Here is a 24,260-nt window from a genome sequence, read left to right on the forward strand (position 1 = left end):
CTCGGGTTCGACCCCTGGTCAGGAAACTGAGATCCCACATGCCAAGGGGCAACTAAGCCCCCGATGCAACTGGAGAGTCCACCCACTGGGGCAGGGTCAGCGGGAGATCCCGCGGGCAGCAACTGAGAGCCGAGGCAGCCAAACAAACAAGTAATATTAAAAGAGAGAGAGCGGGAGAAAAGAAGGAAAGAACAGGGGCTGAGCGGGAGGTGGCCTCAGGCCTCAGGCAAGGTGAGCGGGAGACTGCGGGGCAGGGACGGAGCAGACCCCCCAGCCGCCTGGAAGCAGCCCGGACTTTGAACTTGCTGCCAGCCCAGCTGCCCAGGCTCCTCTTGGGGCGTGGGCCCAAGGCACAGAGGCCGCCAGGACCAGGGCACCGGTCCCTGGACAGGGAGGGACTGGAAGGCATCCAGGCTGAGGACGGCGGGTCCTGCCAGGGATCTAAGCCAGGCCAGCGGACTTGGCAGGTCACGGTCAAGGTCTGCTCTGTGGGTGGAGGGGAAGTCCCCACACCACTCAGGAACATGTGAGTTCCTCGGAGAGCCGGCAACATCCCAGAGCTGGGAAGGGAATTTCACTGCCCTTCAGAGCTGGCTGAGGGAGCCGCACTGGACCCGTTCATCCCGCATCGAGTGGCTCCAGGACGTGTGCCAAGTCCTGGCAGGGCTGCGGGGGAGGGCTTCCTGGAGGAGGTGACATTTAAAAGGGACCCTGATTATGGTGGAACTCCTCCAGGGACCAGCAGGTAGGGAGAACTCATGAGCACAGAGGTTGGAAAAGGCCTGTATCAATCGGGGAACTGAGCAGCCTGTGTCTGGGGCAGAGGTTGGAAGGTTGGGGGGACTCCTCCAAGAGGGTCCTCACCCTGGGGTCTCTCTGCCAGGAGGCCCCTCCAGCTGGGCTGAGCTAGGATAGGCCAACAGCTCCATAACTGGCTACATTCCTTTGACTCTCCTGGCTCTGCTTGTCCACCTGCCTCCGCTCCCCGAGGCCCTTCCCCACGCGAGGCTGCAGGTGGTATGGGTGACTACAGAGGTGAGGGAACCCCGAATTTCTGCTGGGAGGGATTCGGGGCGGTTCAGAGCCAGGAGGGCAAGCATTCGCCTGGGATGGCTCTAACCATCTCAGGGAGAGGCCCCTTTGCAGACCCCCTGGTAGGGAATCCCACCACAGAGAGAGGCCTTCAAGACTGGCCGTCTCGCCCTCCCCGTGGTCAGCGAGCCCGCCGGCACAGAAGCGGGGAGGGCGGCAGCACCAGCACGGGGCCCCGGGCTCAGGCGGGAGCTGGAACCCAGCCCCGCTCGCCCTCCCGGTCAAGTGCACCGAGGGCTGTGCTAGCAGCCCTGCCCACAGCTCTCCCCCTGGGCCTGGCGGCCGGGCAGTGGGGGCCGGAAAGACACAGGTCCCTGCGGGTCTCCTGCTCCGCTCTGTGGCCCTGCTCGTCTCTGCTGAAGAGCCCGCCTCAAGCTGCTAGCAACCCGGGACTTTCAGAACAGATGTTTCTGCTGCTGTTGTTTTTCACTCGCTGGGTCATGTCCGATTCTTTGCAACCCCATGGACTGCAGCACGCCAGGCTCCTCCGTCCTTCACCATCTCCCGGAGTTTGCTCAAATTCACGTCCAGTGAGTTGGTGAGGCTGTCCAATCATCTCACCCTCTCTGCCTCTCCCTTCTCCTTTCGCCTTCAATCTTTCCCAGCATCAGGGTCTTTTCCAGTGAATCGGCTCTTCGCATCAGGAGGCCAAAGGACTGGAGCTTCAGCTTCAGCGTCAGTCCTTACAGTGAATATTCAAGGTCGATTTCCTTTAGCATTGACTGGTTTGATCTCCTTGCTGTCCTAGGTCAAGAGTCTTCTCCAGCATCACAGTTTGAAAGCAGCAGTTCTTCAGTACCATTTCTATTTCAAGTGGACTCGAAGGCAGTTTGGGGAAGATGGAACAGTGATGCTATCATGTTTTGATCTCCCCCAATTCCCTTATAAAAATGAACAGAGCACCAGGAAGAAAGACTTAGGCTTGAATGATATGCTGGTATCACCTGAGAGTAGACAGCTGAAACTCTGCAGCTACAGGCAGGTGGTCTTGAAGGGAGTGGGGACAGAACTTCAGACATGCGCCTGGTTGTTCCTTTTATTTGTAAGCAGAGAAGGTCAGAGATGTGCGTCCATGCTGACTTGTCAGCAGGGCTGAATGGGTGGTCAGTGACTCCGAAGGAACAAGATTGGACGATTAGTCACAGGAGGTCAGGAGAAGAGGCCAGAGAAAGAACCTCTCGGAGTGGGCGCAATGCAGCTGGACAGGTGTCTGTGTCCCATGTAAGTGCTGACCAGAGGCCACCTTCACGGAGGAGGTTGTCTGTCATCAGAGGGACGAGATGGTCTGTCTGATGGCATCAGCCAGCCTGTGTCCCCAGCCACCCTGCTTTGCCCAGCAACCTAAGCTTCTCTGCACCAAAACTGACCAGCAAACCCCCCAATCTTTGCCGTATGCCCAGCTACCCCATAGGAAGACATCATTCCCCAGGGGACTGCCAGCCAACTGGTGGTGGGTTGATTTGACTGGACCACTTCCATCATGGAAAGGGCACCGATTCGATTTTCCTGGAATAACCACTTGCTCTGAACAGGAATGTGCCTTCCCTACCAGCAAGTTTTATGAGGAAACCTCCATCTGTGGATATCTGGAAGCTCCTTGGCCATTATTATATGCCCACAACACACACTGCTTGTCATCAGGAAACTCACTTCTCCACAAATGAAGGGCATCATCAGGATTAAGCCCGCTGGCTCCTCTATCTCACCACATTCCCCGTCGTCCTAAGCATCACTGAACAAAGGGATGGCCCTTTACTGTCTGAGTGATGATGCTTTGCTGTTTCCAGAATACCGTTTATGCTCCTAAAGAAGAGATGACGTAGGGGGTTACTGTACCAGCAGGTATGACTGGTCCTGGTTCCAAGGGGGAACGCCACAGAGAGCCTACGCCTGGAGTCCAGAAGATCCTCTGGGGCATCCCTGAGAACTCTCATGTACAAACCTAGGGGAAGCCTAGACGACCCGTGAAGGGCATAGATCCTTCAGGAATGAAGTGTTGGGCACCCCACCAGGCAAAGAACCAGGATGAGCTGAGATGGGGCAAAGGGACTGGGTATAGAATGAACAGAGGAAAAAGAAGGCGTATCCACCTAGCTGCAATTACAGGACTAAAGCTGTCTGTGTTTTCTCCCCAGATCCAGTTGATAGTCCAACGACTATAAAGTAGGTTAATAGCAGCTCAAGGGACTTCCCTGGTGGTCCAGTGGCTAAGACGCTGCACTCCCAATGCAGGGGGTCCAGGTTCAGTCCCTGGTCAGGGAACTAAATCCTACATGTCAAAACTGAAGATCCTGAGTACAGCAGGTAAGACCCAGAACAACTGAATAATTAAATTTTTTTAATTTAAAAAAATACACTGGTTCAACCAATATCTAGTATTTTAAGTCACAAGATATAGAAGGGGATCGCAGCTCAGCTAGAAAACACTGCCCAGAGGTGGAACTTTGCATCTCCTTTTTTGGACGGAGAATTAGTATGTCTTTGATTGTACAGGGGACAATGGGGTTCTGTTAGGTAGAAAGATATTATTTTCTGTATTCAAAAGTTAAATTAAGAGATCCCCTCACACCCATTAGAATGGTTACTGTGAAAAAAAGCATAGAAAATAACCGGTGTTGGTGAGGCTTTGGAATAATTGGAAGCTTTGTGCAGTGTTGGTGGGAATGTAAAATGGGGAGTGAAATGGTCCCCCCAAAAAATTAGAAATAAAATGATCACGTGATCCAGCAACTCTGATTCTGGGTATTTCCCCAAGAGAATGGAAAGCAAGCTCTCAAACAGGTATTTCCAACCCAAACATGGAAACAATCCAAGTGTCCGTCGACAGATGAATGGATAAACAAACTATGGTCCATCCGTACAGTGGAATGTCGTTCTGCCTTAAAGAGGAAGGAAGTTCTGACACATGCTACCACATGGATGAACCTCAAGCATGTAATGCTAAGTGAAATAAGCCAGTCCCAAAAGGACAAATGTTGCATGACTCCACTCATATGAGGTCCCTAGAGTCGTCACATTCATGGAGACAGAAAATAAGATGGTGGGGGCCAGGGACTGGGGAAGGGGATGGGAAGTTAATGCTTAATGGGGACAGAGTTCCAGTTTTACTAGATAGAGTTTGGGAGATGATGGAGGAGATGGCTGCCCAGCACCGTTGAATGTACTTAAGGCCACAGAACTGTACGCTTAAAAGTGGTTAAAATGGGGACTTCCCTGGTGGTCCAGTGGGTAAGAATCTACCTGCCAATGCAGGGGACATGGACAGGTTCGATCCCAGGTCCGGGAGGATTCCACGTGCCGCAGAGCAACTAAGCCCACGCGCCACAACTACCAAGCACACGTGCTGCAACTGCTGAAGCCCGCGCGCCTAAAGCCCCTGCTCGGCAGCGACGAGAGAAGCCACCGCAATGCAACGCCTGCACACCGCGACTGGAGAAAGCCCACTCAAAGCAACAGAGACCCAGGACAGCAAAACTTTAAAAATGTATTAAAAAAAAAAACCCACAATTAAAATGTCAAGTTTTCTGTTAGATGCATTTTACATCATTTATTTAAAAAGATACTGGAATTTTATTTCTTTAATTTTTAATGACTTGAAATACACACACATACCAATCAGCATAATCTGTTCAGCTGGCTCAGGCCTCAGGGGGGAAATTCCAGATCGAACAGCTCTACGAGGAGCTAAACAATTCTGAGTGTTATCTGGAAAACAGCTACTTCTGCCAGAAAGTTTCAGAAACATGGACTCCCACAAAGAGGAGACAACGGAGCACTCAGACTGGAGAACAACTCCCCAATTCTGCACTAGACCCATGGAAAACTGTGGCTAATTCCATGTGGGGATCAAGGCATATTTTTGTCTTGTGTGTCCACTTGCACCAATAGCGGGCCCAGCGGAAACGCAGGCAGTGACCCCGGTACTTAGTGCAATGTCATTCCTCGCCTGCCCCCCTCTCCAAGTCAAGGGTGGGTTTACACCAACCCTCCCACACCCCGCCTGCCAGCCTGTCCCCACCCCCTCAGGTCACCCTCTCTGGGGCACCTGCAAACATCTTGCTGTTGTCATGGTAACCCACAGATGGAGGCTGGGGGCTGGCGAGCTGAGGACCAGACGGCTCAAAGCCAGGCAGAAGCAAATTCTCAAGAGTCTTTTCCTTTCTGTCTCACTTCCCCATCTCTGGGTAGTGCTTCCTGGGACCACCTCTCACACAAACTACTTGCTGCTCCCCCAAGAAGTTAAGCATAGTTAAAGGGGTGGGGTGGGCTGTGCTGGGCCGTCTGCCCCACCCCACTGCACCCTCCCTAGGTGGCGCTGGATCAAGCGCTTCCCCAGCATCTGCACCCACACCGGTAGGTGAGTGACCGGGGTCCAGATGGGCAGTGACTGCTTCTCACATCCTGTGATCCCAGCCTTCGAGATGTCCATGGTCCAGCCCCACCCACTTTCCTGTATGAAACCCCTGATTATTTCCCTGATCATGTGATGTGTTTGTTTCCTGATCTAGCTCAGAGACAGAGAAACAGAGAGAGAAATGCTGCAGGGGACTGTTGTTCAGTTGCTCACTCATGTCTGACTCTTTGCGACCCCATGGACTGCAGCCCGCCAGGCTCCTCGGTCCATGGAATTTCCCAGGCAAGCATACTGAAGTGGGTTGCTATTTCCTTCTCTGGGGGATCTTCCCGATCCAGGGATCGAACTCACGTTTCCTGCATTGGCAGGTGGATTCTTTATCACTGCACCAACAGGAAAGTCACACAGCAATGGAACCTATAACTTTAAACAGGAAAAAGAAGCAGATCAACCCGTGCCTCTAGTTGGATTCTGATTCACACACACAATCCTGTCAATAAATCAATAAACGTGGACACTGGATATTTGTTGATTTTAAGGAATTATCCTTCATGACTTTTAGAAATGATTGTGGTAGACTTTTAAAATGAAAATGTGGTCTTTTAAAGGTTTCCTTATTTTTCAATCCCGTGCTGAAATGGCCACAGATCAAATGATGTGATGACTGGGGTTTGCTCCCAAGATACAGGTGTGGAGGGAGGGGAACAGGGGTATAGATGAGCAGAGGGGGACCAGAGCTGGTGTCGAGACTGGCCAAGGAGTTTGAGGCAGGCAAGCATGATGATGCTGAGGGTCCCCAAGGGCTAGCCCACATTAAGGAGTCTGATGAATGCACAGAAGGCACGCTGTGATGGTGGGAGGCTGTGGTACCAGCAAGGAGTCCGAGGGGGACACACCACGGGCCTGCCCCGGGGCAGTGGCCATGCAGAGGGAGAGAAGTGGACACAGGTAGGAAATGTCTGGGCAGCAGGAAAGTGAGGAACTGGGCAGAGAGCCTCAAACTAGGAGGACGGGAGACAGCCAAGGCCCCACTCCCAGGACACCCCACCTCAGATCCCAGGGAGGGGTTCCGCGCTGGGCTTGTGGGGGCTCTGGAGGCCCCAGCCACCTCCCCAGCCTCATCATACCCCCTCCCCCTCCTGCCCTCCTACCGCTCTTCCCATTCTTCCACAACAGCAAATTTCTTCCAGCCTCAGGGCCTTTGCACCTGCTGTTCCTGACCCCAGACTGTTCCTGTGAACTCCAGTGAGTAGCTAGTTCCTCTCCCTCCCCTCCTCCAGCCTTGGCTCGAGCAGAAAGAGCTTCCAGCCTGGCCTTGATGGAAAGGCCTTTCTACCATTCTGCCCTAGCTTCCAATAGCTGTTGTAACCAGTGGGTGGCTGTAACCACAAACTGGGTGCCTTAAGACAACACACACTTATTTTCTCTCTCTTTTTTGTTTTGGCTGCCACAGGGCCTGTGGGATTGAACCCACTGCAGTGAGAATACCAAGGACATCTCCCCACACATTTGTTCTCTTGTAGTTCTAGAGATCAGAAGCCTAAAATCAAAGTGTGGGCAGAGCTGGAGACTCTAGGGGACAATCCACTTCCCTGCCTGTTTCAGCTTCTAGAGGCTAATACATCCTTGCCCATGGCCCCTTTCTCACATCCCTCCAACCTCTTTTCTTTGCTCATCACATCTCCTACCTGATCTCCTGACTGGCTCCTGTCATCACATCTCACGCTGACCCTACTGTCTCCCTCCTATGAGGACCCTTGAGACTATAAAGGGCCCACCCAGATAACCCCAGGTAAGCTCCCCATCTCAGTATCCTTAGCTTCATTATATCTGCAAAGTCTCTTTTGCTATGTAAGTTCCTCTAGTCTCAGGATCTGGGGATTAGGACATATGTCAGCATCCTCAGGGGGGCATTATCCAGACTACATCACACCTTCTCTTCTCCTACCACATCATTTTCTGTCACCACACCTGTTCATTATCCTGCCTGTACTGATTCCAGTTGGAATTCTTGAGTTCACATGTTTCTGTTTATCACCTGTTCTTCTCTCCCTTCATGTCTGATTTCTTCACAGTTGTTCCCCAATGCCAACATTGTTGGTGTTCAGTCAATATGTGTTGAATGAAGATAAGAATGGATGGATGGATGATGGATGGATAGATGATGTATGCAGGTATGCATGTATGGGTGGGTGGATATAAGATGGATGATGGATGGGTGGTTGATGGATGATGGATGGATGAACAGATAGGATGATGAATGCATGAATGAACAAATGATTAGTCCTCCACATGTAGGACACAGGAGAATGCAGGTTTCTACAGAGATTCCCCACATGCACATTCCATCTCAGATGCTCCAGCTGGAGAAGGGGTGAGAGGAGGGAGGAAGTGTCCTCCTCTCTCTTCCTATTAGGAAAACCAGCTAGATCTTGGAGAGACTTTTTCAATCTCAAGGGTTGAAACCAAAGGGCCTCAGGAACTAACCTGGGAGACCCAGACCATGCACACATTTGCCTCATCTCCTAGAGGAGCTTAGTCAAGAGAAGGGGGGGCCTGGACCCTGAAAAGCCAGCCTGTCACCACCAAGAGGAATGTAGCACTGATACGTGAATCCACAACATGGAAAAACCTTGAGAACTTTACACTTCATGAAAGAATCGAGGCACGAAAGACCTGTGTGATTCTATTTCTACAACATGTCCAGAATGGGTAAATTTACAGAGATTAGATGAGTGGTGACCAGGGCCTGGGGTGTGGGCGGCTGGAAAGATTGCTAACGAGTATGAGGTTCTTCTGTTCTTCTGAACACTGACAACAATGTTCTGTAATTAGACAGCGGTCATGGTTCACAACTCTGTGAATCCAGTGAAACCACTGAATCATAGACTTTAAAGATGTGAATTGTCTGGTGACTGCAGCCATAAAGTTAAAAGACGCTTGCTCCCTGGAAGGAAAGTTATGACAAACCTAGACAGCGTATTAAAAAGCAGAGAAATCACTTGTTCAACAAAGGTCCATATAGTCAAAGCTTTAGTTTTTCCAGTAGTCACGTATGGATGTAAGAGGTGGACCATAAGGAAGGCGGACTGACGAAGAATTATGCTTTCAAATTGCGGTGCTGGAGAAGATTCTGGAGAGTCCCTTGGCCTGCAAGGAGATCAACCCAGTCAATCCTAAAGGAAATCAACCCTGAATATTCATTGTAAGGACTGATGCTGAAGCTGAAGCTCCAATACTTGGGCCACCTGATGTCAAGAGCTGACTCAAGAGCTGATGCTGGGAAAGATTGAGGGCAAAAGGAGAAGAGGACAGGAGAGGATGAGATGGTTGGATGGCCTCGGCAACTCTATGAACATGAATTTGAGCAAACCCTGGGAAATAGTGGAGGACAGAGGAGCCTGGCGTGCTGCAGTCCGTGGGGTCACAAAGAGCCAGGCACAACTGAGCGACTGAACAACATCGTTTGGTGTGTAAAGTGTATCTCAAAAGACCTGTTGAGAAAAGAGAAGCGCCAACCTATCAGAGCTGGAGTAGAAGGTGGGGACAGGGTGTCTCAAACCCCACCGCCTTCCTCCGCGATACCACTGAGAAAGAGGCTCAGTTTCTCTTGGCTCATCAGAGGCAGGACAGGACCAGAACGTGGGCCTCTGGAGCTCCCCTCCCGCCTGGACACCTCCGTGCCCAGTGCTGGAGCTGTAGATACAGAGAGCTCCCAGCGCCCCAGCTCGAGTCCTGCCATTGGATGGGGCGGTGGAGGGGGGGGCCCTCCAGGAGCTACACAGAGATGCTCCCTGGGTCTGAGTTTCCTCATTTCCGGAATCTGGGCCCCTTGTACACAGGGGTCTTTATCTGTTCCTTCCTCAGTGGATTCCCAGGTTTTAGAACAGTCCAGGCACATAGTAGGTACTCAGTAAATGTGTGTTGCCCGAGCATGTCGAAAGGGTGTGCTGTGAGGATGAAGTCATTCCACCTGGCTCAGAGGACCAGCTGTAACTGTCATCATCTTCACTGCCTTTGTCCCCTGAGCAGATGGGACAAAGGGCAGCAGAAAGGCGAGAATAGGACACAGAGGGTGCGATCCTGGACCAGGAAGAGCCATTCAGAGCGGCCTGGCCTGGGGGCCTCATCTACGCCTCTGCCCTCCCTTCCTCCCCCTGGCCTCACCCAGCCCCCGATCACTCATGCAGCTCGCGTCCCTGCCCCAGGGCTTTTGCTCATGCAGTTTCCTCTGCCGGAGATGCCTTCCTCCCCTCCTCACCTGAATCACTCCTTCCCAACTTTCCCCATGGGCTCCATCATCACCTCCTCCGAGAAGCCATCCTAATTTCGCTGGCATGCCCAGCCCCTGGCCCAGGGCCTTCTGTCCAGGGGTGGTTTTACATGGGTCTGGGTCCTCTGATTCTGGTCTGCCTCCCAGCTCGACAGCAGCTCCTGCCAGCTCATCAGCTCACAGCACTGTGCCTGGTGCCCGGCAGGTGCTCTGATGGGTGTGGGGGCCTGTCTGGGGTCTCTGCACCTTCCCCGTGGTCCCGGAGGGGCCGATCTCCCATCCAGGGAGCATCTGGCAGTGAGGGACCACAGGAGGGCCTAGCAGAGGAGGTCCTGCCTGCACCCTTGTAGGGGGCTAGGGCAGGTGTGACACCTGAGGCCCACGGCACACGACCACTAAAACTAAGTCCTGTTCTCCCGGGAGGGGCGGAGAACATTGGCTGGCAGGGTGGTGGCTTGTTCGGAGTGTGAGGACAGAATAGGAGGGTGGGAAGTGTCGGGACCGTGTCTCAGTCTCCAGGTGCCCAGCACTGGGCCAGTCATCTCCAAGTCGCCCAGGGGGAGGGGCCTCGCTGAAGGGGGAGGGGGGTGAATGACACATGTTTCTGGGGTCACCAGCACCCTGATTCCCTCCTCACTGCAACTCCAGGAGGCCCAGGGTCACCCAAGACTGGAGGCAGCCAGGGGAGCCCCACGTGCGGCCGGGGTTCCCTCCAAGTCCCTGTGGGAGCCCGGCCTCCAGGCCAGAGGACGCTGGGTGGCAGTGGGACGCAGCACACCCAGGCAAAGGATGGCTTTCCCATTTACAAGCACCTCTCTTAGTTTTGAGAGAAACAGATTTCCATACCAAATAAGGCGGTGGACTTCAGAGCCGCTGCCCACTTCACACAATTCCTTTTAAGAGTCCAAACGCAATTACACTTGGAACTTGCCGGGATTGGCCCCCCACCCCCACCCCCTGGCCTCCGCGTGTAAACAAGAGGCCCAGCTGGGCCCCAGCTGGCCGGCCTGGGAGAGGAGGGAAGGGTCCCCAGCCTCTCCTCCCCCTCCTCCTCGGGCGTGGCCGTGAACTGCAGCATCCTCGACTCCTCCCCCCACCCCTCCCTAAAAGCAAAGGCCCCCCCACCCCAGGCCTGCCGGACCCAGTAGGGAAGAATCCGCGCCCCCTCGGAGGTTCACAGGCGGCAGGGACATCGTGCTCCTCTGGGCGCGGAGGTGCTGCAGGCCTAGGGCAGGTGCAGGAGAGCTCCGTGTCTGGGTTCTCTTGCCGAGTCGAGGCCCGCCGAGGCAGCCCCCAGCCTGGGCACCGTGTGTTCCGCAGAGGCTGTGCTCAGAATTCCCCCGGGCTCCGCGGGGCCATGAGAAAGTCGGTCCAGGGCAGCGGAGCCTTCCCTGGTGGCTGCCTGGGAAAGCCGCTCCTCACCCTCCGCGTCCTCAAGGCCACCCTCCTCTGGCCCCTGCGCTGCCGCCCCCACCCCCAGGCTTTGGCTCGGTGCCCCAGGACCCCGCGGGGGGCTCGCCCGGCTGGCGGGAGGCGGACTCATCCTCCCGCCGAGCGGCGCACGCACCAGGCACCGCAGCCCCGCCCGTTTCCCTGCTCGGTCCGGCCCCAGGCGAGCGCTGTGATTTTCCACTTGCGCCATCTGATTGCTATTAGGGCTGGGGAAAGGGAATTCCTGGCTCCAGAATCCCGCAGGGGGGCCCTGGGCACAGTCCGGGGTGGAAGGGGCTGTGGGGTGCCGCCTGGGTGGCCCTGCTGTGCAGTCACCAGGTGGGCCTCTCCGAAGGCCGAGCGCCGCCCCACCCTGGAGCCCTCGCCCTCTGCCTCCTTGGCTGCTCCGTTATCAGTGTCTGGGTACGGGGGGGGGGGCTCACTCCACCCACCCCCCACCTCCACCCCAGGCCCACACGCCCAGAGATGCCCAGGGAGGGGCCAAGAGAAGGCACCGGGCAAGCGGAGAGCCTGGGCTCCCTCTCCGCGTGCCGCGGGCAGCCCCTCGGAGCTGCACATTCACAGCTGGACTCGGGCCGCAGTGCTCGGGCCAACGTGACGTCACCAGGCGGCGAGCTGAGTTCCCAGCGGGGCTCGGGGTGGGAGTGGGGGTTGGGGTGGGGGGGTCCGGAGCGGGGCATTCCTTCCCAAAGCCTCATCCAGGCTCGGCCCCTCCTGCTCCTCCCCGACCCCGCCCCTCCTGCAGGGCCTGGAATTGGGTTTGGGGCGGGTTACACTTCCAAAGCCATCTCCTCCAGCAGGCAGGCAGGCAGGCAGGCAGGCGAGGCTCTCCTGCACTCGGAGCTCGCCTTTCCTGAGCCTCCGGGCAGTGCCCCGGGCTGGCCTGCCCGCCCCGGTGGTTCGGGACCAGAGGTGGGCATCGCGGGAGGAGCCCTCCGCCAAGGGGAGGCCTCCGAGGATCAGGCCCGCAGCTGCAGGTAGTGCCACACGCCCGGGGCCCAGGGGAGGGCATCTCGGCAGCCGGGGCTGCAGGGTGAAGGCCTGGGCAGGGAAAGGGAGAGAGGTGGGCACCTTCGAGGCTGGCAGCCCCTGGAAATCACATGACTCCAAGCAGGAGCCCCCCCCGGAGACCCCCAGAGCAGTGCTATCAGCATCCGAGGCCCCAGGAGTCCCGAGGACACGGGGCCACTTGAGAGCCCCCGTCTTGTGCAGCAGGCCCTGGCACTCCGAAGCCCACTCCCAAGCCATCTGTCCTGGGCTTCCAGCTCCTGCTCTGTCCTCCAGAGGGTGGGGGCTCCCCCTCCCCGCCTCCCCTACTCTTGCCAGCCTCCAGCCGTCCAAGTGAGTTTTCTGGAAAGGCAGGAAGGGGAACACCCAGCAGGCAGCATCCCACTGCTGTCACGCAAGCAGACTGTGCTTCCGGCAGCTCGGGGCCAGCCCTGGGGTAGACAGCGAGGAATAAGCCGCGGAGGAGGCTATTCAGCCACGGAGGCTGGGCGGCTGTGTCCCACCTTCTCCCAGGCGGGCAGTGCCTGGTGGGGTGTTGGCGGTGGGCGAAGCTGTCTGTTCCTGAGGAATTCCGAAAGGTCTCCCCTGTGTCCGGTGGGGAGGGACAGCCGCAAGCCCACCCCACAGCCAGCCGTCTCAGACCCAGCCTAGGCGGCAGCCCCCCAGCCAAAGAGACAAGGGGCCGGGAAGACGGCAGAACTGGAGACTGCTGGCTCCCTCCAAGCCAGGCCTCTTGGAGCAAAGCCCTGCATAGCCGGCTGGGCCGGGCTCAGAGACCCGGGCATGGTGGGTGGAAGTGAGAGATGCGGGGCTTCCTGGGGCCCTGGGAGGCAGACAGGTGGCTCGAGGCCCATCCCTGGGCTCCTGCTTTGAGAGGAGGGTCCACGGCAAGCTGAGCTGGCAGATTTTCTTTTGTCTGCGTTAGTGCAAGCTAGCCCTGTCATAGGCCGGATCCCAGTGTGAGGAGCACACGCACTCAGGAGCATCCATCCCTCACACATGTCACACACATGTCCTTCCACGGTCCACGTGGGGTTCAACTCAGCTCTCAGGTCCCTCCATACGAGTGCAGTAGCTTTTCCGATGGCCCGTGGCAGGGCAGCGAGGGCTCAGACACACACAGCGACAGTCACCCCTTGAGTCAACACTGCGTGCCCAGCCCCATTGCGGGCAGGTCCCAGCCAGCAATCCTGGGGGGCATCTGTGTGCTGGGGGAGGGGGGGCGTCTAGCTTGGCGGGAGGGGAACAGTGGAGGCCCTCCAAGTCAGGACATCGAGCCTGGGGCCCGAGCCTGGGGCCCAGGCCTGGGGGTGGTTTGGGTCTGGAAGGATGAGCATAAGAGTAGGGTCGGTGGAGGAGGAAGAGGGTGGAAGGGCAGCTACTCCCCGGAAGATGGGCTGAGGCGGGCAGTTTGAGGGCTGCAGGCACCCGGAGAGTTTCAACAAGTCCCAGCGTGTGAAGGAGGTTGAGATTTGTCCATGGCAACGGGGACAGGGGTCCAACGAGAGTCAAGACCGCCACGGGGGCGGGGGTGGGGGGCACAGTTATATGCACGCCTGCGACCCATTCCCTGCCCGGCTCCTTCGCTATCTGCAGACCCACACCACTCAGGCCTCACGAACTGGATCACGCAAAAGGGCTCCCACCCCGTGCGCAGCCAGCGGCTGCAAGTCCCGCCGTCCGCGCCGGCCCCGCCGGTGGCCCCTCCAGGCGACCCCGCGCCGGGGGCTCCGGGAGGCCGGTGGTTAAAGAGGGCGGGCGGCTCGCAAGAACCGCCTCTCTGCGCAGCCAATGACCGGCGCCCGCCCGGGCCCTCCCTCCCGGCCCGGGGCGGGGGGGCGCACGGCGGCCTCGACTGGCTGCGGCCCGGTTGGAATTCCGGGGGAGTCAGGAGGATGAGGAGGGGCCCAGCGCCCCGCCGCCCGGCTGGGCCCCCCGCAAAGCCCCTCCTCCACTCACAGCCTCAGTTTCCCACCTGCACGGTGGAAGGGATGGGTGCTTGCCAAGTTGGGGCTGAGCTCAAGTTGGGGATCGCGGTCAATTCGAGTGAACTCGTGACAGGTCCACCGATGAGCTCTGCCCGGCCAAGATGGACAAGTCTCAGGCCACCCCTCGCTTCTCCCAGCCGCCCCCCACCCCTAACCCCGACCTGAAGTCCTGGCCCAGTCCAGCTGCTCCTCCTCCGGCCTGGAGCTAGGGCCACCATAGCGACTTTAGGGCTGGCCTCTCCAGCTTCCCTGCCTCTTCAGCCCGTCTAGGCTCTGCAGACACAAATCTGCAAAGCCGTAGTGTGCCCCCCAACCCCCGCAGGGAGGTGACCTCACCTCCCTGTCCTCATCACAGGGGCGTGACTACACCTGCCTCCTCGCTGGAACCCAGGACCAGACAGGAGGACGGGTGTCCGCGAGCAGGCTCTCACTGACCCGGGGTTGATGGTGGGTGATGACAGCAATGCTGATGGTGCCCTGCCTTCCGGGCACGTGTACTGGAAAGAGCAGACACCTTCAGTTCAGTTCAGTTCAGTCGCTCAGTCGTGTCCGACTCTTTGCGACCCCATGAGTTGCAGCACACCAGGCCTCGCTGTCCGTCACAAACTCCTGGACTTTACCCAAACTCATGTCCATCGAGTTGGTGATGCCATACAAACACAAGGCCCAGGGGAAAGCCTCCTCCTCCAGGAAGTCTTCCTGCCAGAAATGATCTTTTCTCTCCCACGCTCCCTCCTGGAACTAACTGCCCGGAACCCCCGTCCCACCCCTGGCTGGACACAAAGCTGGTGCCCAAGAAATGTGTGCAAACGTATCGCCAGACACCATCTGGCTCCAGAAATGTCAGACAGAGCTGGGAAGGAGAAGGACTTCTTCCCCAGGAGGTATCACTAAGGTATCAGCAGCAGGGTGAATAAGGACCCCCTCCCCAGGGAAGGAGGGGACAGTGCACACGGATGCCACCCACTCTGGACTCAGCAGGAAGCCCCGTGCCTCCCACAAGGCCCTGCCTCTGGGGAACCAGGGGATGGCTCATGAACCTGTCCTCCAAGGGGACAGCCCTACGGGCCTGGGGAGGGGCCTGCCCGGGCGTGGAGGACACCGCCCCCTTGATGCGACCCTTTCTGCCGTTCTCAGTGCCGGTGAGCTGTGAGCGGAGCCCTGAGGAACGTGGACTGGCCAGGTCTGGAGATGGCCGGAAACTGCTCCTGGGAGGCCCACCCCACCAACTGGAACAAGGCAAGTGCCTCCATCAGCTCCGCACAGAGGGGGCTCCTCCGCCGGGGCCTGCGGGATGGGTGTGATGGGAGGGGCACGCCGCCCCGATACGTCCTGCTCACACACACTCTGCCACCCAGAACCCATCCTCTAGCTCGGGACAGACAGGGCCCCTCTGCGCTGTGTGGCCTGGCACTGCTTACCAGGTCCCTCGGATCCCCAGTGCCTTCATCACTGGACACCCTCAAAACCTGTCCTGTGTTACCAACCTCCAGAGGTCTCGTTCTCTCCTCCCTGTGGGGATGGGGCAGTCAGCTATTTCTTGTGGCTAGGCCCTGCCGGGAGGCCCTGCAAAACTGGCTCCAAAGGGGCCCTGAGGTCACATGCTCCGTGGGGCTCTGGCCCACCCCACCAGTGTCACCCAGGATCCGGCCGCCACGGCTTAACTCCCCCCTGCAGGCGCCATCCCGCAGCTGAGACTCTGAGAGTCCACCAGGCTGAGCCACCCCTTCTGCCCTTGCCCCTCTGGTCCCTACTTCTCTGAGACTGTTGGAAACTCTGGAGTTCTTTTCTGAATCCTGGGCAAAACCCTCTCAAGTTGGAAGGACCTCTTGAGTTCAGCGGGTACAACGTTTGAGGAAACCAAGGCTCACGCCGGTGTAGTGACTCAACAGGGGTGAGTCCAGAGGCCCAGCAGAGCCCGGACTCCTGCCCGGGACCTGAGCCATAGCCCCAGGCACCTCCCCGCCACGCCTGCAGCCCCGTCCTGCTTCTGATGGTGACCGCTGTGGGGTGGCCGCCACGGGAAGCAGAGATGGGACCAGCTCCGGAGTCTCCAGAAACCCCCAGAGAAGAGGCAGAGCCCAGGGAGGGGACCAGGCTCCAGGCAGGCATTTTACAAGGTGGTATGTGGCCGGGATGGCAGCTCACGCCCAGTGACTCACCGGCCCTCCCGCTCTGACTCTGCGGAGAGGATTGCAGATTTTTTCCAGCCTGCGAGAGGCTCTGAGTGATCTGGTCTGTCAGCTGCAGCCCCTGCTGCCCTGTTCCCTTGGGCGCAGAGCTGGTCCTCCACCGACTGCTTCAGTCAGTGAGTGGTCTTGTAGATTACGCCTCTCTTCCCCAGCTAAGAGGAGGTTCTTAGAAGGCCACTCTGTGGCCTGGAGTAGTCAGAACCGCCAACAGGAAAGACTGAGATTAGAGCAAGCTAAGGCGTTTGATGGGCTTCCCATGTGGTACAGTGTTGAAGAATCTGCCGGCCAATACAAGAGATGCAGGTTCAATCCCTGGGTCAGGAAGATCCCTTGGAGGAGGAAATGGCAACCCACTCCAGTATTCTTGCCTGGAAAACCTCATAGACAGAGGAGACATGACGGGCTGCAGTCCCTGGGGTCGCAAGAGTCAGACACGACCACACACACACACACACACAGCATGAAGGGTTTGAGAGCTGACAGACAGACAGATGTGGAGTCATCAGTAAATGTATTTAGAGAATGCTGGGCAGTGGCTAGGACCCCATGCCCTGAGCTCACGGGGTCAACCCAAAGTTTACCAACACCCTCCAGTCCCTGCTTGCAGATGCCCCTTGACCAGAGCCAGGCCAAAAGTGCTCTCCCTTTGTTATGGAGTGTCAGGCCCAGAAAACCATCTTTCAGGACCCAGCTTTCTGCCAGAGCTGGGGGGCCATCTGGAAAGCAGCAGAGTGGGCTTGATCTGACAACCTTCTGGGTTTTGTTTGTGTGTTTGTTTGTTTTGCTTTTGTTTTGGAGGGAGAGTCATGAGCAGTGGGAACTGATACCCTGCAGGCGTTTAAAGGAGGTGAGGTTCAGGCTCTGTGGGAAAGAGCACTGGGAAGGATGAGTGATGTCTGCCGGGGTGTGGCAGGGGAGTGACAGTGTTCTGGGCAGCCTCGGCCACTTGGGACGAGAGGTCAAAATCGATAGCCTGAGAACAGAATCAGCTTCTAAAGACGTGTTGTGCTTGGCCCAAACAGTGTTTTTTTTAGATGTGAATGTTTAAAGATTGGGGTAGTTTACGTTAGGGCTTCCTAGATGGCTCAGTGGTAAAGAATCCACCTGCTGATGTAGAAGACACAACAGATGCGGGTTGGATCCCTGGGTTGGGAAGATCCCCTGGAGAAGGAAATGGCAACCCACTCAGTATTCTTGCCTGGAGAATTCCATGGACAGAGGAGCCTGGGAGGCTGGAGTCCATAGGGTTACAGAGTCGAACATGACTGAGTGAGCACGCACATACAGAGCTTAGAGTCTCGAGTTCTGCCTTCTCCGGGGAGTGGGGGAAAGACGATCCGTCACAGTCCGCCAGTCCCCACTGGAGCCCCCAGCTGGAGCAGAGCGGCTGCCTGCTTGCTCAGGAGAGGTGCCCTCCAGTTTGCCATCGTCCCCCCACTCGCGGGTTTCTTGCACCTGGCCCACCTTCATGCATTTCTCCGCCAGCCCAGACCCTGCAGCCAAGACTGACATTTAGCCAGATGGACTCACACAGCCAGACCAAGTGTCAAACCACTGAAGCGCTCCCCCACAGCTCTATAAATAGCCGCTGCCTCCAGCGTCTCCCCCTCCAGGGACCCCCGGCCAGACCCAGTTCCCTCATGATCCAGAAAGCCAAAGGGTCACCCAGACCCAGCAGGGGACCACCCTGATTCCCCAGGTCTCTCTGATCCCACTGTGGGTCACGGTTCACTTTTGTTTTGGTAACTTGCAAGTGATTTTGCTCTTCTAAATAAATGTTTTCATGTTTTAGTATGAAGCATTGCAAGTTTTGTAAATTTGCCTAAACCTTTATCGACTCTGTTAGCCTGTTGTCACTTGTACTTTCTATCTAGTATCTTTTTTTAAAACTTTTTATTTTGTATGGGGGTATAGCCACAAACTAATGTGATAGTTTCAGGTGAACACCGGAAAGGAGTCAGCCTTACATATACATATACACATACTACAAGTATCTATTCTCCCCCGAACTCCCCTTTCATCCAGGCTGCTACATAACATTGAGCAGAGTTCCATGTGCTATATTGTTGGTTATACATTTTAAATGTAGCAGTGTGTACATGTCCATGCCAAACTCCCTAACTATCCCTTCTCTCCCAGCAACCACTAGTTCGTTCTGGAAGTCTGTGAGTCTCTTTCTGTTTTAAAAGTGCATTGAAGATACTTTCTTTCCTAAAGCTATTTGAAAGTCAGTTACAGGGACTTCCCTGGTGATCCAGTGGCTAAGACTCCAAGCTCTCAATGCAGGGGGCCCAGGTTCGATCCCTAGTCAGGGAACTAGATCCCACATGCCGCATTTAAGAGATCATCTGTCACAGTTAAAGATGTCGTTTGCCACAAGGAAGAGTGGAGATCCTATGTGCCACAACTAAGACTCAGCACAGCCAAATAAATATTTTAAAAGTTTTTAAAAAGAAAGTAAATTACAGACTCCAATGCCCTTTGCCCCCAAACAGCCTGTATCTTCTTAAGATCAAAGACCCCCCCATGCAGCTACAGTGCATCTTCAGTGCACTGCTGTTCAGAAAGCTCAACATGGGTCCAATACCGTTATCTAGACATGGTTTGTATTCCCACTTCCCCAGTCATTCCCATAATAGCCTCCACAGCGATGGCTAGACCCACAGTACAGTCCAGGCTTACAGCCCTGCCGTGATTGGTCATGCCCCTTTAGTTTTCTTCAGGGTAGAAAGGCTCCTCAGTTTTCTTGCACCATATGGACATTTTCTGGGCAGTGGGATGTCAGGTCCCTTGATGAGGGACTGATCATTTTCACTGTTTTCACCATCACTCTGGTAGGCTGCCAGCTCTAGACTCGGGCACAGAGTGGTAGATCAGGGGTGTCTTCTGCTCCAGTTGGAGCCAATTCGTTGCTCCAAAGCCACGTCTGTCATCAGGACCAATAGACCTGGAAGCAGGTGCGGGTTTGGGGATGGAGCCTAGCTCAGCTGGAGGCAGGCGCGGGTTTGGGGGTGGAGCCTGCATGCATGCTTAGTCGCTCACTCCTGTCTGACTCTTTGCTTCCCTCATGAACTATAGCCCGCCACCACATCTGTCCATGGGATTTCCCAGGCAAGAATACTGGAGTGGGTTGCCATTTCCTTCTCTAGGAAACCTTCCCCACCCAGAGATCGAACCTGGGTCTCCTGCATTAAGGCAGATTCTGAGCCAGCGGGAAGCCCTGAGGGTGGAGCCTAGCCCACCTGGAAGCAGGCGCGGGTGTGAGGGTGGAGACCAGCCCCTCACTGCGCCTCCCCCTCCGCACCTGCGCAGATGTGTCCCGGCGTGAGCGAGGCCCCCGAGCTGTACAGCCGCGGCTTCCTGACCATCGAGCAGATCACCATGCTGCCGCCGCCGGCCGTCATGAACTACATCTTCCTGCTCCTCTGTCTGTGCGGCCTGGTGGGCAACGGGCTGGTCCTCTGGTTTTTCGGCTTCTCCATCAAGAGGAGCCCCTTCTCCATCTACTTTCTGCACCTGGCCAGCGCGGACGTCGGCTACCTCTTTAGTAAGGCCGTGTTCTCCATTCTGAACACGGGGGGCTTCCTGGGCCCCTTTGCCGACTACGTCCGCGCCGTGTCCCGGATCGTGGGGCTCTGCATGGTCCTTACCGGCGTGAGCCTCCTGCCAGCCATCAGCTCGGAGCGCTGCCTGTCGGTCATCTTTCCCGCCTGGTACTGGCGCCGTCGGCCCAAGCGCCTGTCGGCTGTGGCGTGCTCCCTGCTCTGGGCCCTGTCGCTGCTGGTCACCTGCGTCCACAACTACTTCTGCGTGTTCCTGGGCCGCCAGGCGTCCGGGGCGGGCTGCAGGCACATGGACGCCTTCCTGGGCATCCTGCTCTTCCTGGTCTTCTGCCCGCTCATGGTGCTGCCCTGCCTAGCGCTCATCCTGCACGTGGAGTGCCGGGCCCGGCGGCGCCAGCGCTCGGCCAAGCTCAACCACGTCATCCTGGCCGTGGTCTCAGTGTTCCTCGTGTCCTCCATCTACCTGGGCATCGACTGGTTCCTCTTCTGGGTCTTCCGGATCCCGGCGCCCTTCCCCGAGTACGTCACCGACCTGTGCCTCTGCATCAACAGCTGCGCCAAGCCCGTGGTCTACTTCCTGGCCGGCAGGGACAAGTCGCAGCGCCTGTGGGAGCCTCTCAGGGTGGTCTTCCAGCGGGCCCTGCGGGACGGGGCCGAGCCGGGGGAGGCGGGAGGCGGCACGCCCAACACGGTCACCCTGGAGATGCAGTGTCCCTCGGGGAATGCCTCCTGAGAGGCTGGGCGCCTGCCGGCGAGGCCGGGCCCACGTGGCCTCCAGAGACCCTTGACAGAGGGACGGGAGCTGGCAGCAGCCCTGGGGCCCAAGCGCAGGGAGAGAAAGCTGCTTCTGCCTGCGAGCCGCCTTCTCCCAGGGCACAGGCTCCCCTGGGGAGGGGGGGAGCGAGACGGACAGCCCCCTGTGACCCTGCCAGGCTCCCCCGGCCACCCCCTCCTTCCCTGAGCCGTGGTACAGAAGTCGCCCCCAGGTCGCGAGCCGGGTGTGGGGCTCCTTCTGGCCCCAGGGTGGTCAGGAAGGGAGAGGAGGGCGTCACCCAGCCCTGTCCACCTTCTGCCCCGTGGTGAGGCAGCCCTCCCCGAGAAGGACTCAGCCCGCACCATCGCCTGTCGGGCCAGCAGCTTCCTCCTGCCGTGAAGACACCTCCTGGCTCCGTTCGTCCTCTTAAGGTGACCCTGCAAGCAGACGGCCACGAAAGGGCCCTGCGGGGGAGAGCTGCCCCTTAAGCACCTCGGGGTCCCATCTTTCTGCAGATGACGTTCCCGCCTCTGGGGAGCCCTTGGACGGCCCAAATGGCAGGGCTTCTGTCCTGCCGAGTAGCTGGACGCAGAAAGGAGCCACGGCCGGCTTGAGTGACTCGCTGTCTTTTCTGACTCCGCGCCGGCTGGTGCATCCGAGCCGCCGTCTGCCTGGCCCACGGGGCTCTAGGGGGCCGTCCAGGCCATCACGGGGCTCCGGGGGGCCGTCTGAGAGCGGGCACTGGCTCTCCCTGGCCACCCCAGCCCACCTGCAGGCACGGGGGCCCAGCTTGGTCATCGGAGGTTTTATGAAAGACAGTAAATGTGTATCAATAAACGTTTTCTATCTTGCACTGAGGAAGACTTCCTGCCCTCTGTCCTGTTCGTGGGCTTGTGCCCACACTGAGGACCCCACGGGCATCCGAGGCCCAGGTGGGCTGCCCTTCCGCGCTCCCTTCCCCGCACGGCCTGCTCCGTACCCCAGGTCTCATGCCCCGGCTCCTGGCAGGCCTGTCTACACCCCCAGTTGCTCCCTCTCCGGGGACGGTGTCCACTGCTCTGCTGGGGGGGGGCGTGATCCCCACTCTACCCTCTGTTGGCTAACCCCCGTGCCCTTCCCACCCACCCACGGCCCACTGCTCCCTCTGGAAACTCAGCTTCCATCACACCTCCTGAGTTCCAGGCTCTGTGCTGGCTGATACAGTCCAGCCCGGGAAGAACACTGCTTGTCCACACGGAGCCTCCCACACCCCCCGCCCCAGGGGGCCGCTGCATCTGCTGCTGTGTGCCCCTCCCGCCTTCCAGAACTCTCTGTCCTGAGGTCTCTGGGGTAGGCTGGGGACCCTGTGCCCGGCACCTCCCAACTTCCCAGCTAGAGCCTCGAGCCCCTCCCAGGAGACGGCCTCCACTCGGGCCGGGCCGGCCGACTCCCTGACCGCCCCTCACCCCTGACAGCCCATGGGAGACAACCATTTTGGATCCACCCTGAGACCCCCGCCCCTTTGTGGGAAGATCTGGGGAAACCGCTCACCGCACAGGCCCCGGGGAGAGACCGAGGGCAGAGGCATCAGGGGCCCTTGGAGCAGAGCGCCCCCTTCTGTGGAGACGGGGGTGGGGGTGGGCAGGGCGGCCGATGGAGGGAACTGCCCTTCAAGGGAGTGGTTCCGCCCAGCGGCTGGCATTCTGTCCGGAGACCCTGGATGCCCTCCTGCCTCACCCAGGCGATCCTGGAGCCCAGGCCGCAATACCCTCTCAGGCCAGCTGACGCCCAAGCGCATGGCCCCGAGGACCGGCCCCCTCAGACCCCCACTCCTGACCTCCCTGTTCTCACAGCCCCGCTGCATCTCCAGCAAGGCCCCTGCTCCATGTGGCCCAGAGGCCAAGGTTCCGGGAGCTCTGGTGTTGGGGCCGGTGCCCGCATCCCCTGTCCCAGCCCCTGGGGTGCACCCTCCCAGCACCCCCTTCACACACCAGACGGAACCCCCAGAGAGCAGAGCTGGGGACCAGCACCGCTAACATTCCTGAGGACCCGGAGAAACCAGGCGGGGTCCTGACAACACGCATGGGGGGGCCGGGGCCGGGACTTGGACCCTTCACTTGGAAAGCTCAGGCCTCCACACGGCAGGAAGGCCTCCAGGCCTTCAGGTACCCAAGGAGGCCGACCAGGGCTGGCTCCTCAGGGCGCAGTGCATCCCTGGAGTTCACCTCTTCTCAGGATCCCCCACCCCAGGCTTCCAGCCCTGAGTCCCCCGTAGGAAGCTGTCCGCAACCCACCCAGGAGCTCAACCGGGGCCTCCCTGCCGGCTGCCTTGGTTCAGAACCCAGGCCTGGTGGGTGAGTAGGTGACCTTGGCCCACAGCAGGGCCTGGAGGTCAGGGCAGGGCTGCAACTATATATTTGAACACACATGTGCCCTTAGCAGGTGCTAAGCCAAAAAATGCGGGGGGTGGGGTGCAAATTCCAGAACTGAGGCCTCTCCCAGCCCCTAGCCCCTTCTCCCCACAATCTTGCCAAGGAGCCAGGCCTCTCTGCCCCACTGCCGCCCCAGCCCCCTGCCACCCCACCCTGGAAAGCTTTCGTGCGTAACCTGCCCACACCCCGACCACCTCGCTTCTGTGCTAATGGGTCTGTGCTAATGGTGGGTAAAGGCACGGACGCCCTCTAGCAGACGCCTCAGCCCTGAACCACACTCCTCCTCCCTCCTTTGGTGTTTAATTATTAAAGGGGCCTCCAGAGTCCACTGCATCGGTGGGGAGATATGCCTCAGCCATCCTCACCCCCGAAACAGCCCAGCCCAGCCCCCAGCAGTCCCCTCCCAAGCCTCCTCCTTTCTGGGTGTCCCATAAAGGCAGGAAGCCGAGGGTCCACTCAGCATCACAGATTTCCACCCTGAAACTGCCTGGGGCAAGAGGTCTGACGGGTCTCCCCTGACAACTGCTGTCAACAGTCATAGCATTGGGGAGTGCGGTCTCCATACCCACTAGGCAGCTTCTCGGTGGCAGGACAAAGCAAGAACCCTTGTCTCTCTGCGCCCCCCAAGCCCCCCACCCCGTAAGGGAGGGGGAGGGGTGGCCTAGGGCAGGACAGACCTCTCCACTTTTCCGTACTGCCTGTCGCCGCTGTCTCTACACACATGAGCAGGGGGCCGCCTCCACGAACCGCTGGAGCTCGGTGGGTGGTGCCCTGGTTTCCCCGCATTACTGACGGACTTCAGAGGGGAGGGCAGCGGCCACTGAAGGAGGGACGTTTGTGGGAACAGCCAATCCCAGCCCTGCTGGTTGGGGCGATGACTGCTGTTTATTTCTTTATAGTTCTAATTGGAGGATAACTGCTTCACAGTGATGTATTAATTTGTGCTGTATGTCAGTGTGAATCAACTATAAGTACACCTATATCCCCTCCCTCTTGAGGCTCCTTCCCACCCCTCATCCTAGCCCACCATTTATTGAGGACCTACTGTGTGCAGCTGGCCCTGGGCTGAGAGCTCCATGAATCAGTCGCCTTCAGTCTTCAGGACAGGACCCCGCGGCACAGACTATTCGCAGCCGTTGTAGACGCCGGGGCTCAGAAACGGGGTCACCTGTT

General features: G+C 58.0%; 1 protein-coding gene and 1 non-coding gene across 5 annotated transcripts; both read left to right on the forward strand.

Annotated features, from left to right (window-relative positions):
* The first annotated feature begins 3,281 nt into the window (after positions 1–3,281).
* TRNAG-CCC (transfer RNA glycine (anticodon CCC)) lies at positions 3,282–3,354 on the forward strand. Its single transcript has one exon. It is a non-coding gene; the product is annotated as a tRNA-Gly (tRNA).
* Positions 3,355–11,953: 8,599 nt separating this feature from the next.
* Positions 11,954–21,537, forward strand: MRGPRF (MAS related GPR family member F). Of its 4 annotated transcripts, none has more exons than XM_061161839.1 (3): positions 11,954–12,148; positions 15,305–15,406; positions 19,672–21,537. In XM_061161839.1, the coding sequence occupies exons 2-3, from the start codon at positions 15,359–15,361 to the stop codon at positions 20,653–20,655; spliced, it is 1,032 nt and encodes a 343-aa protein (XP_061017822.1). In that variant the 5' UTR covers positions 11,954–12,148; positions 15,305–15,358; the 3' UTR covers positions 20,656–21,537. The 4 variants fall into 4 exon arrangements, with proteins under 4 accessions (XP_061017822.1, XP_061017830.1, XP_061017841.1 ...); XM_061161847.1 differs by lacking the exon at positions 11,954–12,148 and adding an exon at positions 14,423–15,062; XM_061161858.1 differs by lacking the exons at positions 11,954–12,148; positions 15,305–15,406 and adding an exon at positions 15,859–16,061.
* Positions 21,538–24,260: the final 2,723 nt, after the last annotated feature.

This window comes from Dama dama, chromosome 2 (assembly GCF_033118175.1).
Source record: "Dama dama isolate Ldn47 chromosome 2, ASM3311817v1, whole genome shotgun sequence".
NCBI lineage: Eukaryota > Metazoa > Chordata > Mammalia > Artiodactyla > Cervidae > Dama > Dama dama.